The sequence below is a fragment of the Notamacropus eugenii genome, chromosome 1, assembly GCF_028372415.1.
Source record: "Notamacropus eugenii isolate mMacEug1 chromosome 1, mMacEug1.pri_v2, whole genome shotgun sequence".
In the NCBI taxonomy this organism is placed as follows: domain Eukaryota; kingdom Metazoa; phylum Chordata; class Mammalia; order Diprotodontia; family Macropodidae; genus Notamacropus; species Notamacropus eugenii.
In genome coordinates this window covers 108,185,144-108,200,543 of record NC_092872.1, presented here as the reverse complement: position 1 = coordinate 108,200,543, position 15,400 = coordinate 108,185,144, and the positions used below count along the sequence as shown (strand labels likewise).

The following is a 15,400-nucleotide window of genomic DNA, read 5'->3' as shown; positions in this document are numbered from 1 at the left end:
ATATTTTGTCCCCACCCCCTGAGGCCTGCTCGGGTCCTGTCTTTGCCAGTGTGGCCCATGCTGGACTTCACTCTGCTCCTAACCCTGTGCAATAGACACTTCCCCTCGACCTTCCAGGCTGCATTCGTCTGGAGATTTGCTTCACTTTGATCATTGTTATGCAGTTCCAGAATTTGTTTAGAGTATTTGGCTGGGTCTGAGGGGACTGCTGTAGCAAGTCTCTGCTTTTATTCCACCATCTTTGATCTGCTGAGAGGTCAGTTCTGTAGCTGGCATATGGAGCTTAGTTGAAGCCAGGTCCACAGGTGACAGCACATTGAATGAGGTGGGGGGTGACATCTGGTTTAAGCTGTCAGACATCTACAGGTGGATGGTATTAAACCTGCAGAAAACCAGTCTGACAAACAAGCTGAACAGACAAAAAGTGGAAAAGAAACAAGGAGACAAGTAGAAGCAGGGTTGATATAGGGTCAGCTGTTCTTCTGGAGTCTATGAACCCACTATCATAGCCTCATTCACAGTGTTTACTGTTTTCTAATTTGCAGTTTTGGGGTCATCATTCTTGCTTAGTTTCTTTAATCTGACCTGAGGCCTGGACAATTTCCTATTCTCCCTGCAGGTGTGATGAACTTGGATACAATGTTTCAGGATGATCTGTAGGGACAGTTCTTGCTTCTCTATTCTGTCTAGTATCAAGCCCCTTTTCTTGGTATTTTTTTTATAGTTCATTAGTTATAATGCCATCTATTCCTTTAAAATCTGTCTCTCCTCTCAATAGAGCAGTAAATAATTCTCTTCTTGTCTATTCTGACTTTGAATCCACTGGCTATTCTTTGTTCTCCTGAGGAAATTTATCTTTTTCACTGATTCTCACCATCCAAGATACCAACGATTCTCCCGTCCTTTGGATGAACTGCCTCAAAATATCTGTGTCCTTCTGCTGAGTAAAATCCTCATTTACCTCCCCAAACACTCTGTGGCCCCCCGATTCTTTGCTTACTTCATAGTATCAGATGTGAGCTCATATTCCTAGAAACCTCTTCATCTACATTTGTTTCTTTCTCCTCCCATGCATTCTTCTGTCAGATGTTTGGGCCCCAGTTAAGCCCAGCTTGTGCAAAGGCTGCACATACCTTCTTCTTGTTACCTTCGGGACTTTTCCTGGAGGCGATGTTCTCTGAGAGTGATTTACTGCTTACTCTGCCATCTTGGCTCCTGGCCAGATTGCTATTTTCATAGGAAATTCTGGTGACTTTCATGTTTTCAGTCTTTCAGGGTAATATGATTTAAGGAGATATGTGGTCATTGCTTGTCTAGTTTGTCCTCTGAGTTGTGAATCACTTTCTTGCCTGTAACTGTGACTTTTTCAGTTGTTGTGATTTGGACAGTTGTTTCATCTTGTTCTTTTTTGTGCCTCTTTTACCAAGTTTTTAATTGTCTTTTCATAGTTTTCTTGCATCCTTCTCATTTATTTCTTTAGTTTTTTTTGTGTAAGCTTATTTTATTTTTAAAATAATCCCTCCAGGAATTCTTGTTGGCCTTTTATCCAATCTGCTTTTTTTCTTTGATACTTTGCTTGCTGTGATTTTCACTTCATTCCCTTTCACTATAATAGCTTTTTATGGACTTTTTTTTATGGGCTTGTTCTTGTTTGCTCATTTTCCAGCATATTTCTTGACTTTCATCTTTCATCTTTTTTGCTGTTGTTACGGTTGGACTAAGATTTAGACTTTTTTGCACTATTGTTTTCAGAGCTAGTTCTGAGAGGTTGGAAGTATTTAGTGCTTTCAACATGGTGTGATCTAGGGAGAAGTAGGAATAGTGTTCTCCTGATCTGCTCTTTGGTCCTTATCCAAGAAGCTTTCCTCATCTCTTGTGGCCAAAAATGCTATTTCTTCTAAGGTCCCCTTGCTTCCTTGGGATGAAAAGCCTTATTCTCTACCCTGGACCCATTACCTGGTAGTGAATATGATCAGTGGAGTCCTGTGCCTAGTGCTAGCACAGTGGTCCCCTGTAAACTCTGTTTGTCTGATTCCTTTATTACAGCTTAGTTGAGAGCTCCTGAAGCTCCTACTACTGTTGTCACTGATATCCAGTCTTACAACTGGTGTTCCCTACCATGTGTATGCCAAATTGGCCCCCACCCTAGTGTCATAGACCTCTTCTTCCAACCTGCCAAGTTGCCTTGGTCTGGAAAATGTATCTCATGCATACATTTTGTTTGCGCTGACACTCCAGAATTGAGGCATTATTTTAAATTTGTTTAAAGAGGAATGTTGGGAGAGCCCAGATGTAGTGCTTCCTCTACTTCACTGTCTTGACCTTTTCAGAAGAAATAGTTCAGTCTATTTGGTGTTGATGTTGGGGTGTGTGTGTGTGTGTGTGTGTGTGTGTGTGTGTGTGTGTATTTTTCTATCACATTCCCTGTCTTTGAACATCTTTTATATCACTTTACACGCATAAGTCTTTGTTAGTAAAATGTTCTTGCACATTTGTGCCCACAAGAGGCAGCATTGTATAATGGATAAAGTTGACATTGGAATCAGTAAGATCTGATTTCATGCTCTTCCTCTGAAATATACCAGTTGTGTGAAGCACAATGACTTACTACTCTAGGTAACTCTCTAAAAATATAAGATTCAAAAATGGTACTAACTTGCTTTGGTAGAGTTTTCTTATCTAGGAGTTTCCTGTGCTTCCTGTGTTTCCTGTCAGAGGATTGGTCTGTTGTTACATATGTGCACCATTTGTCTTTCCATTGACTTTTGTGTTACTTGTAATATGTTTTTTTTCTTCTCTTTTTCTACACTTTCCCCATTTCTCTGACTTTCGCCTTTTTCTTCTGTCTCATTATTCATTCATATAATCAGTTAATCTGGATGCCTTATTGGTTTTCCAGGCACCGTACTAGGTACTAGACATACAAATAAAAACAAATCAAGGAATGTAAATTCTAGTGGGCCATGGGAAGGATGGAGATTATAGTTACATATATAAGTACATGCAAAATATATATGTGATAGTGGGTACTGATTGACTTCATCACATCACCCTACCCTATTTAAAGTAACTGATAAGACTCCGTATCCTTACAGCTTTGGGAAGTGAGAAAACAGCCTAGTTATTTAGAGGTATGGACTAATCATGAACAAGGCCTCCGCATTTCAGTTATGTGAGTAGGAAGTCTGTTCGTATTATTTGAGGGATTTGATCATGTGCTATTTGACTGATATAGTACCAAGGAGCTAGTTTTGAATTGAGGATTTGAATATCTATTTTCAGCGAGTCCCTGAGAAGTAATCAGTTGCTGGGAAAGAAGAGTATCTTGGATTCAGTCTTGGTTTTTTTGCTGCTCACCCCCCTTTACACCCCCCTTTCCTTTACAGGAGGTGTATCTTGTGAACTTGGGAGTGTTTGAAGGATTTGGACTTTTTCATTGCTGGCCTAGTAGTATGCACAGGATAGCAGTGGTTTGGATTGCTGAATTGTCAACACTGAGAGACAAGGACAGATTAAACACATTAGGAAAAGTAAATTCAAAGATCTATAAGAAACCTAGAAACAAGTATAACTTAAAACTTCAAGTTGAGGGGATTTTTTGAGTACTTCATAAAGGAGAGCAAAGAACTTCCAGGAACTCTGAGTTACCTCTTTACCACATGTGTTCTCTAAATTTGAGCCTATTTTCTCATGGGACTGTGTGTGTGTGTGTATGTACACAAGTACATATATGTATGCATATATATGTATGTAGGAGAAAGTACCACAGACTTTTGTGCTATTCCTACTAGTGTACTTTAATACCATTTATATAAATTTAAATTTTAAGTTAGCTTAGAAACTAATTGTACCTGACTAATATTAATTGATAATTATGGCAGGAAGCATGCAAGTAGGGACATATGAGTTATAGAATAAGAATAACTGACCCAATACCTAAGGCTACTTCTCTCCTTGAAGGGAAATATAGAAGCTATGCACTGGCTGCTTATTTGCCAGTGCAAATTGAGATTGAGAGAGTAAATTCAGAGCATGTGCTATAATTTCAAAGGGAATAAATAGAAGTCATGCAAGATAGTTAAATTCAAGGTCCTCAAGAAAGAAGAGACTATTAGTAGGTAGGGACATTAGAAAAGGCTTTATGTAGAAGATGCTGGGGCAGCTAAGTGGCACAGTGGATAGAGTGCTGGGCCTGAAGTCAGGAAAACTCATCTTCCTGAGTTCATATCTGACCTCAGACACTTATTTAACTATGGGATCCTGGGCAAGTCACTTAACCCTGTTTGTCTCAGTTTCTTACGTGTAAAATGAGTTAGAGAAGACAATGACAAACTACTTTTTGCCAAGAAAATCTCAAATGCCATCATGTTAGAATCACACATGACTGAAATAACAGAACAATAATGTTGGAGATTGGAGTCTCTGTCTTTGTTGCTTTCTGCTTTGTGTTTTTCCCCCAGGATAGGAAGACAAAGTCAGGCATGACATCAGTGGCACCTGTAGTGTTCCTGAAAAAGATTTTAGCTAGCAAGGGTCCTTCTAATTGGTGGTGGGAGGGATTGCTGGGTTGGCAGGAATCAAATCTGCCATAATGGAATGAAGTCAGGTCGCAGTAGTAGCAGTGCTGTAATGCTCAGTTCTGTAGCAATGCTCTATTTTTAGTCTGCGCTGCCGGGTCTCAACTCCATGGAACAAAGTGCCCCCTTTATGGGTACTCCATGGTCTCCCCTTTTTGCTTTCCTACCTCATTTTGCGTGCTGTGTTTTAGATTGTAAGCTTTTTGAGGGCAGGGATTGTCTTTATTTTTGTTAATTATATCCCCAGCATTTAGCATGGTGGCTAGCACACTGTAGTCACTTAATACTTATTGGATTGCATATTTTATTGGATTGGAGAGTGAGGGTGAGAGGCAGTCGTAGGCAAAGACCTTGAATAACGGGGGAAGGGGGAAGAAGAAGGATTCAGGAAGAGATGTGGGTTTCCCAGGCCAGGACATGAATAGAGATTGCCAGGAGGAAATGAATACAGGCATAAGTCTCACCTGTATTGGCAGTGTCAGAAGAGAAAATATTGCACATTCAGTGGCAAAATGCAGGTCTTCTGTAACCCACTGCTTACTATAAGGTAAAATTGATCAGTACTTTTCATACTGCTGCTGGTACAACACCCAGTGATTATTGTGTAACTCTTTCCCAAAGACCAAGAGGTAGCATTGTTGGGAAGGTTTGCTTTATTGGCAAGGTGAAAATACATAACCAGTTCATACAGAAGAAAAAGGGCAGTCCTTCTGAGTTAGTTCAAGAGGTAAAATTTTGTATTTCCCCTTTTCTCATGGGGCTCAGAGGGAAAGGGAGGTCCTGACTAGTGGATCAGCAGCACTAAATATGTGGTGATGTGGGACAGTTCTCCTTGACCTGTATTGAAGATTAGTGACTGTGCAAGAAGTGTCACCATCTTTGCTGTAACCTTGATGTTTTTGGTGCTGCTCCCATTTATGGTCAACTTTTTACATTGAAAAACCTACCATATGAATCTGATCTTTTAGATATTGGATGCAGTCCTTTTTGAGACCACTACTTCAGGGAGTTGTTCTTTATTTTGTTTTATAATGTTTCTGGGGTTTTTTTTTTTCATCCTCTTTTATTGCTGTCTGTATTAGACTTTTTGAATACCAGATTTCAGGGTTGACCAATAAAGTGGCCCTAAAGTCATTGAAGTGGTGAAAGGCTTAAGAATTTTACCAGCAGAAGTTGGAGGCTAATAGAACCAGTATTCTAACCTCTTCCTCCATTCAAGTTGGTCTAGCTTTTCCTTAAACAGTATTGAGATATTCCCTAAGATTGTAGTTCAGTGGACTGAAACCTCAGGCTGTTGATGTGACTTTTTCATTGCCTGAGTACAAAGAAGCTATGAGGATCTGTAACGGTATTCTGATGCTTGACTGTTGTAGTTGGACTAGTCATTCTGTCATATCTAACTTTGTGACCCTTTGTAGAATTTTCTTGGCAAAGATACTGGAGTAGTTTACCATTTCCTTCTCCAGTGGATTAAGGCAAACAGAGGTTAAGTAAATTGCCCAGGGTCACTCAGGTAGTGAGTGCCTGAGGCTAGATTTGAACTCAGGTCTTCCTGATTCCAGGCCCAGAACCTTTTCCACTGGGCCTACCTACCTGTCTAGATGCTTGCCTCATTCATTCCTCATAATGGGTAACTCAGTCAAGGGAGCGTTGATCAGCCCAATGTAGAGACCCAGGCTAGAGCTTTTGGAAATACACAGAGAAGTGAGATGACTGATGACCCTTGAAATGAAACTAAGGAAGGTTTGTAAGGATAGGAGGAGAATCAGGTGTGATGTTTAAGAAGTTTGAGAAATATAATTTTTGGGTAATTTTATAATAAAAGGACATCAGTGGCCCTTTTGAATGCCTAGGATAATCATGGTGGTAGACTCATGGCTTATATATATTTTGGAAGAGGCCTGTTCCTTGGGGTGATAACTCTTGATAAGAGAAGTGAGCTCACTCCAAGGAGGTGCTGAGAGTGACATCAAATCACTCTTGACCAGACACCAATATCCCTATTATTCAGACCACCCCCAGCCTTGGACAATCTAGACAAAGAATTTATACCCCCACCCCCACCCAAGCTTGAGCTATTTGGGTGCAGTAGCAATACCCAGAATATGGAAAATGTTAATCCTATCTTCCATCTCCCTTGTCCTTGAGAAATTGGAGAAGAAAATAGGACAAGGAGAAAAAAGCTTGGATCTCTCCAGTTTTAATAATTGGATATTAATATGAGAGAGGAAGAATAATTTTTGTCACAGGCAAGTGAAAACCTTGAGGAGATAGCATTAAGAGTACATTCGGCAGTGTCAGATGTAATAAAGAGGTCAAGAAGAATGAAGACTGAGAAAAGATCATCAAACTTAGTAAATACAAAATCATTGGTAACTTTGGACAGAATAGTTTAGGTTGAGTGATAGGTTGGATACCATTTTGCTAAAGATTTTGAAATGAGAGGGGAGTAAGTAGAGGCACTGAGGATGGATAATTTTTTCTAAGAATTTCCTATCCTACCTCTCACCTTCTTTCTATCTTGCCCTGTTCTCCCACCTCATCTGCATCTGAAGCCTCTTTTTAAAAGCTAGTTATTTAATGATGAAGCTTCCTGTGTTTTCTTTAATGCTAACTATTCACATAGCACTTTAAACTGCAGTGTTTTATATACCTTATCTCATTTGAGATTCAAAAGAGTTCATTGAAAGTGAGAGGTATGTGTTTAAAATCCTTTAAGATAGATACAAATTTTAGAACAATTTTTAGTTTAAGCTTTTGTTTCCCTTTTTTGCATATCTATCCCCTGCTGTCAAATTTAAATCTTTTATATTTATATATAACTCACAATTAATTTTTTATAAGTTAGTGACCATTTGTTAAAAGAAAGAAAAGATTTATTAGTGCATTGCTTTTCCTATGTAGATTTGTTTAAATTTCTAATGAACTGAAAAAAGAAACAATATAAATTACTTAGATAACCTGTTTTCTTATTTATATTCTGCATGCTTATAGTATTTTATTTGTAATTATTAGTACATTTTCTAGAAAATAGGTTTCATTTTTAGAAGCCACAAAAGTTCATATTTATCTTTTTGTGTAAATATGCCTTAAGTAGTTATTCTGTGTGGGAAGTTCTAAAAATGAGATGCCAGTAATTTACTAATGTTATTTATAGTAATTGAGAAGAGAATTTATAGTACAATTTAGTGCATGAATGGAATGTGACAATCTTAAAGCTGTATGTGAACAAGTGTATATAAATGTTTTACCTTTTACAAAGTTCTTTATAATAAAGAATTTATGTGTGTATACATACTTATATATATCTTTTGCAGGTGCTGACCTTAAGGAAAGAACCCAAATGAATTTGAATGAAGTTAGTTCTTTTGTCTCCAAATCAAGAGCAGTAATTAATGAAATAGGTGAGTAAATTCACTGAAGATGACATTAAAAGTCAGCTCAGATAAGTGGTAAAATGTATGAACAATTACTTCTACAAAAAAATTAAGCTAAAAGTATATTTATAACTAGATTATTATGATTCCTAGATTACTGTTTTTAAACTATGTTGAGTATAATTTAGTTTTGGAAAATGTATATATGTGTGTGTTTAACCACAGAAACTGACATTTAATTAACCTGGATGTGTTATTTTGGAGGGATAGGAGGAAAGAAGAGACTAATTTGTTTTAACTCCTTACATCATCAAATAATAGGGTTAAGTTGAAAGACCTTTGAGAGGATTATCTACTCTGACTTACTCATTTTACAGATGAGAAAACTCAGGTCTAGAGAAATTGTTATTCACGGAAGGTTACAGACATAGAAAATTGCAGAGCCTAGATTTGAATCCAGGTCTTTTGACTCTAGACCTACCTCTCTTATCTCTTGTCCTATGATGACCATTTTAAAAGTTAATTTTATTCAGCAAAACTAGTTAGTTAACATAGCCAAGATCTTCTTTTTGCCTTTTTCCCAGTGCTTTAGCACAATGCCTGGCATATAATAGGTATCTGATAAATGGTAATTGATTTATTTATTGATTTGAACTGAGATCTTCTGCTTTTGATATTCAGCATACTCTCCTTTGTGCAAACTTGTTAATGGGTTCATTTTACTGTGCCTCCTTAAGAGCATGACAGGGTAGAATGGGAAGGCTTTCAGAATCTCTTAAGTTACATTGTACTTCATCTCCCAACAACTTATTCCAATTCCCATCTTTACGAAGGAGCGAAGGGAGGTATTGTCTCTTATATTTTAAAAATTTATTGTTTAATTTTAATACTTGTTTTTAAAAGTTGAGTTCCAAATTCTTGCTCTGATTCCAGCTGCTGCCCCAACAATTGAGAAAGCAAGCAATATAGTGGTGATACATGTAAAGTCATGCAACACATTTCTGCGTTAGCCATGTTGGAAAAAAAAAGCAAGAAAAATAAAGTAGATTTCACAATACATTCGGGTAATATTTTTCGTCATGATTCCTTTGATTTGTCTTGATCAGAGTAACTAAGTCTTTCACATTTGATCATCATTATAATATTGCTGTTCCTGTGTCCATTGTTTTTATGATTCTTTTTTAAAATTTAATTTTTAACATTCATTTTCACAAAATATTGGGTTCCAAATTTTCTCCCCTTTTGTCCCCTTCCTCCATCCCAAAACACTGAGCATTCTAATTGCCCCTATCACCAATCTGCTCTCTCTTCTGTCATCCCTCTCTGCCTTTGTCTCCATCTTCTGTTTTGTCCTGTAGGGCCAAATAACTTTCTATACCCCTTTATCTGTATTTCTTATTTCCTAGTGGCAAGAACAGTGCTCGACAGTGTTTCCTAAAACTTTGAGTTCCAACTTCTCTTCCTCCCTCCCTCCCCACCCCTTCCCTTTGGAAGGCAAGCAATTCAATAGAGGCCATATCTGTGTAGTTTTGCAAATGACTTCCAAAATAGTCGTGTTGTATAAGACTAACTATATTTCCCTCCATCCTATCCTGTCCCCCATTACTTCTATTTTCTCTTTTGATCCTGTCCCTCCCCATGAGTGTTGACCTCAAATTGCTCCCTCCTCCCCATGCCCTCCCTTCCATCATCTCCCCCACCCTGCTTATCCCCTTCTCCCCCACTTTCCTGTATTGTAAGATAGGTTTTTCATACCAAAATGAGTGTGCATTTTATTCCTTCCTTTAGTGGAATGTGATGAGAGTAAACTTCATATTTTTCTCTCACCTCCCCTCTTTTTCCCTCCACTAATAAGTCTTTTGCTTGCCTCTTTTATGAGAGATAATTTGCCCCATTCCATTTCTCCCTTTCTCCTCCCAATATTTCTCTCTCACCACTTAATTTCATTTTTTTAAAGATATGATCCCATTCTCTTCAGTTCACTCTGTGCACTCTGTCTCGTGTGCATGTGTGTGTATGTGTGTGTGTGTAATCCCACCCAGTACCCAGATACTGAAAAGTTTCAAGAGTTACAAATATTGTCTTTCCATGTAGGAATGTAAACAGTTCAACTTTAGTAAGTCCCTTATGACTTCTCTTTGCTGTTCACCTTTTCATGGTTCTCTTCATTCTTGTGTTTGAAAGTCAAATTTTCTTTTCAGCTCTGGTCTTTTCATCAAGAATGCTTGAAAATCCTCTATTTCATTGAAAGACCAATTTTTCCCCTGAAGTATTACACTCAGTTTTGCTGGGTAGGTGATTCTTGGTTTTAGTCCTAGTTCCTTTGACTTCTGGAATATCCTGTTCCATGTCCTTCGATCCCTTAATGTAGAAGCTGCTAGATATTGTGTTATCCTGATTGTATTTCCACAATACTTGAATTGTTTCTTTCTAGCTGCTTGCAATATTTTCTCCTTGACCTGGGAACTCTGGAATTTGGCCACAATGTTCCTAGGAGTTTCTCTTTTTGGATCTCTTTCAGGCAGTGATCTGTGGATTCCTTGAATATTTATTTTGCCCTCTGGTTCTAGAATCTCAGGGCAGTTTTCCTTGATAATTTCATGAAAGATGATGTCTAGGCTCTTTTTTTGATCATGGCTTTCAGGTAGGCCCATAATTTTTAAATTGTCTCTCCTGGATCTATTTTCCAGGTCAGTTGTTTTTCCAGTGAAATATTTCACATTATCTTCCATTTTTTCATTCTTTTGGTTTTGTTTTGTAATTTCTTGGTTTCTCATAAAGTCATTAGCCTCCATCTGTTCCATTCTAATTTTGAAAGAACTATTTTCTTCAGTGAGCTTTTGAATCTCCTTTTCCATTGGCTAATTCTGCTTTTTAAAACATTCTTCTCCTCATTGGCTTTTTGAACCTCTTTTGCCAGTTGAGTTAGCCTATTTTTCAAGGTGTTATTTTCTTCAGCATTTTTTTGGGTCTCCTTTAGCAGGGTGCTGACCTGATTTTCATGCTTTACTTGCATCTCTCTCATTTCTCTTCCCAGTTTTTCCTCCACCTCTCTAACTTGATTTTCAAAATCCTTTTTGCTCTCTTCCATGGCCTGAGCCCATTGGGTGGGCTGGGATACAGAAACCTTGACTGCTGTGTCTTTCCCTGATGGTAAGCATTGTTCTTCCTCATCAGAAAGGAAGGGAGGAAATACCTGTTCACCAGGAAAGTAACCTTCTATAGTCTTACTTTTTTTCCCTTTTCTGGGCATTTTCCCAGCCAGTGACTTGACTTCTCAATATTCTCTTCACACCCACTTTGCCTCTAGATCTGCCCAGCCAGCACTTGGGGTCTGAGATTCAAATGCTGCTTCCCAGCCTCAGGGCTTTGGGTGGGGGTGGGGCTGCTTTTCAGTGTGAGATAAAGTTCAGGTGCTCAGATGGGGGCAGGGCCGCCTCACGAGCTCACTTCCCTCAGCGGGTTTATGCAGAGACCTTCAATAATGGATCCAGGCTCCTGCCTGTTTGGGGAGCCCCTGTCTGCTCCCCCCTCCACTGCTGCCTCCCGAGAGGGCCTGAGTTATGGGGGCACCCCACTCCCCTCTTGGCAAGCCGAGAAGACCCTCTCACCAGCCTTTGGGGCCCGTGGGTGGAGGGACCTGTGTGACCACTGGAGATTCTGTCCCTGAAGCCCACTCAGATCCGCTCCTCTCGGTGCCACGCAGCCAAGGCAGGGCTGGGCTTGGCTTCGGGTCTGCAGTGTGAAGGACCTTTTGCGTCAGGTTTTCAGGGCTCTCTGGAACAGAAATCTTGTCTGCTCCATTGTTCTGTGGCTTCTGCTCCTCCAGAATTTGTTGGGAGTTCTTTTTTACAGATATTTTATGGGCTGTGGGTTTGGAGCTAGCGTATGTGTGTCTTTCTACTCCGCCATCTTGGCTCCGCCAGCCGGAAACAGTTTTTATAGCCAGTGTCTCTGATAATGGCCTCATTTCTAAAATAAACTAAAGCAAATTTATAGAATACAAGTCATTCCTCAAATAATAAATGGTGAAAGAAAATGAAGAAGCAGTTTTCAGGTGAAGAAATTAACGCTGTCTTATATGAAAAAATGCTCTTAATCACTATTGATGAGAGGTGCAAATCAAAACAATTCTGAGGTATCACATCACACCTATCAGACTGGCTAACATAACAGAACAGGATAATGATGTGTTGGCGAAGATGTGGGAAAATTGAAACATCAATGCATTGGTGGAGTTGTGAAGTGATCCAAACGTTTTGGAGACCAATTTGAAATATGCCTGAAAGGTTATAAAACTGTAAGCTCTTTAATCCAGCAATACAACTTCTAGGTTTGTATCCCAAAGAAATCATAAAAATGGGAAAAGGACCCACATGTACAAAAATATTTATAGCAACTCTGTGGTGGTCAAGAATCAAAAATTGAGGGTTTGCCCACCAATTGGGGAATGACTGAACAAGTTGTGGGATATGAATATAATATAATACTATGGTTCCATAAGAAATGATGAGCAGGTAAGTTTAAGAGAAACCTGGAAAGACTTGAATGAACTGATGCTGAGTGAAGTGAGTAGAACCAGGAAAGCATTGTACACCATAAAATCAGCATTGTATGATGACCAATGTTGATAGACTTAACTCTTCTTAGCAATTCAAGGATGTAAGGTAATTCCAAAAGACTCATGATGGAAAATGCTATCCACATCCAGAGAAAGAACTATGCAGTTTGAATGCAGATTGGAGCATATTATTTGCTCTTTTTTTATTTCTTCTTTCTTGTGGTTTTCCCCTTTGTTTTTAATTATTCTTTACAATGTGACTGGTGTGCAAATATGTTTAACATGATTGTACATGTATAACCTGTATTAGATTGCACACCATCTTGGGGATGGGGAGAAAATTTAGATCTCAAAATCTTATAGAAGTGAATGTTGAAAACTAAAAACAAATAATTAAATTTAAAAAATAAGTCTACCAGTAATGAAGACTCAACATAATTTAGTACAACCTTCTAAGTTTGGTTTTCTAGTAACTAGTACATGTGGTAAAAAATGGCTCAAATCTTATGGAGCTAATAACCTCATAACAGCAGAGCCACAATAATTTCAAGTTAGGAAACCACTATTCACCTGAAACTTTTGAGAATATCTGTGTTGAAGTACTGCTTGCTCTTTGAATCTCTAAGTGAACCTTGTTCATAGTATAGACAGTGCCATCAACAGTGTGAAGGAAGAATTGTAAAAAGGATCTGTGAGATCCTGACTTGTAAAATGAGCCATTCTGTCTCTTAAGATTATCAGACAGAGGCTTCAAACCAGGGAAAATAAAAAAACTACCCATGATATAAAACTTTCTTTATCGAGGATTCTTGGAAGATGGCTGAATAGGTCAGAAAACTTCGGCATTCCAGATTTCCTCCACCAAAAAAAGACAGAGCATCACCTTGGAGTGAATGTAGAACAGCAGAAATAAAAGTTAGGTTAAAGCATGTTTCCTTTTGAGACAACTTGAGAAGACCCCAAGAAAGGCTTGATCTCCAGGGGCAGAAGTTGGGCCTGAATAAAGTGCAAGCACCTTCAAGCAGACTCTGTGCAATCAACACACAAGTCCTAGAGGAAGCTGAGTTGGGAGACAACTTCAGTCTCAAGAATTTTCACTTCATGTACAGTGTGGATGTTGGAAAGCTGAGTAGGAGAAAATTGAAAGACTTTCCACTGTCAAGGGATGCCCAGTACAGCTCTACTGACCTGACTTGTGTTCGTCCTTTGTTGCCAAAGAAGACTATGCCATCAGAGAAATGATGATGTGACTTGCACTTGACTTTGTTTTGAGTGAGTGAGGGCTGTGCACATCACTAGCCTCACCTCCTCCAGAGCCATCTGAATCCAGAGATCTGATATTCCTCAGGATGACTGGAGATGACCCAGGATGCACTGGAAATCCTTGGGCCCTTTAGGTCAAGGTCTTTGAAGGCACTCAGTTAGGGTGAGGCAAGGCCCATTCATTGAATAGACCTGTTTAAGAAGAAGACATGGCCCCTTTAATGAGCTGACCTGACTGGATTGTGGCTGAAGGGGAGAAGGAGCTAGCATATGCCTGGTGAGTACAGCAGCAGAAGGGCAGGGACTCTGCTGACTGTGAACTCTTGCAGGAGGCAAAGAGTCTTTGGTTTCACTTCCAGGGCAGAGAGGACAGCTGAAATTTTCGACTGCCTCATGCACCATAGGAAGCAATAGCATTTGCAGGACAATATGCCTGGGTGTCCTAGCTGGCTTAGGGGTGAAGAGGAGTGTCTAAGGTTGTGCCTTGGGACAGAGCCACTTTTTTTCAGTGAGAAATGTCAAGTGGTTCCAGGCCTAAAAAGAGTTCTTGCAAGAACTTAAAAAAGACTTTCAAGATCAAATGGGTGCGACTGAAGAAAAAAATTTTTAAAAAATGAGAGCAACCCAAGAAAATCAAGAAACTTATGAAAAGAGAGTAAAGCAATTGGACATAGAGAAACTCAAGGAAGAAAATAATTCCTTCAAAACTACAGTTAGGCATGAGAAAGCTAATGCCGTTATAAGACACCAAGAAATAATAGAACAAAGTCAAAAGAATGAAAAAATAGAAGAGATTGTGAAACATCTTGTCAGAAAAACAATTGATCTAGAGAACAGATTGAGGAATCAATTTAAGAATTGTTGGACTCCCTGAAAAATATGACAAAAAAAGTATTTTGATATATTACAAAAGGTTATCAAGGAAAATGTCCCTGAAATTCTAGAATAAGAAGGCAGAGAAATAGAAAAAATCCATTGATCACTACCTGGAAGACATCCCAGGAGGAAAACTTGGAGGAATATTGTAGCCAAGTTTCAAAGCTCTTAGGTTAAGGAGAAAATATTGTAAGTAACAAGAAAAATAAAACAATTTAAATATCATGGAGATACAATAAGGATTATACAAAACCTAGTAGGTTTTGAAATACTATATTTCAAATATTATATTCAAAGAGCTAGGATTGCATTTAAGGGTAACTAACCCAACAAAGTTAAGTAGAATCTTGAATGCAAAGGAAAGTACATTTAATGATGTTGAAAGACTTTCAGGTATTTGTGACAAAAACAGCAGAACTTAATGGAAAATTTGACTTATAAAATCCAGTAAAAATATAAGGTAAACAATAAAGACCAAGGATAAGGGACTCTATAAGGTCAAATTGTTTGCTTATATGTGAAAACTTTTATCAGTAGTCTTGTGACTGTCATCCTTATTTGGGTAGTTTGAAAGAAAGGCTGAGTTCTGCATGATGGGGTAATTCTACAAAAAATAATTAAACTGTGTAGGGAGAAGTAAGAAGGTGTAATATACAAATGAAGTATGAAAGGAATAATTTATCAAGAAGAAGCAAGTGGTGGGGAAGACAGGGCTGGAACCTTACTCTCATCAGAAATGAGAGGGA

At 38.6% G+C, this 15,400-nt stretch overlaps 1 protein-coding gene across 7 annotated transcripts in view; it reads left to right on the top strand.

Moving 5' to 3' along the window:
- AUH (AU RNA binding methylglutaconyl-CoA hydratase) overlaps window positions 1–15,400 on the top strand; it is a 189,347-nt gene that overhangs the window by 48,989 nt on the left and 124,958 nt on the right. For all 7 annotated transcript variants that reach the window (XM_072611829.1, XM_072611818.1, XM_072611855.1 and 4 more), the window contains one exon: window positions 7,895–7,981. In XM_072611829.1, the coding sequence (XP_072467930.1) occupies window positions 7,895–7,981 (87 nt within the window). The remainder of the gene's footprint in view (window positions 1–7,894; window positions 7,982–15,400) is intronic.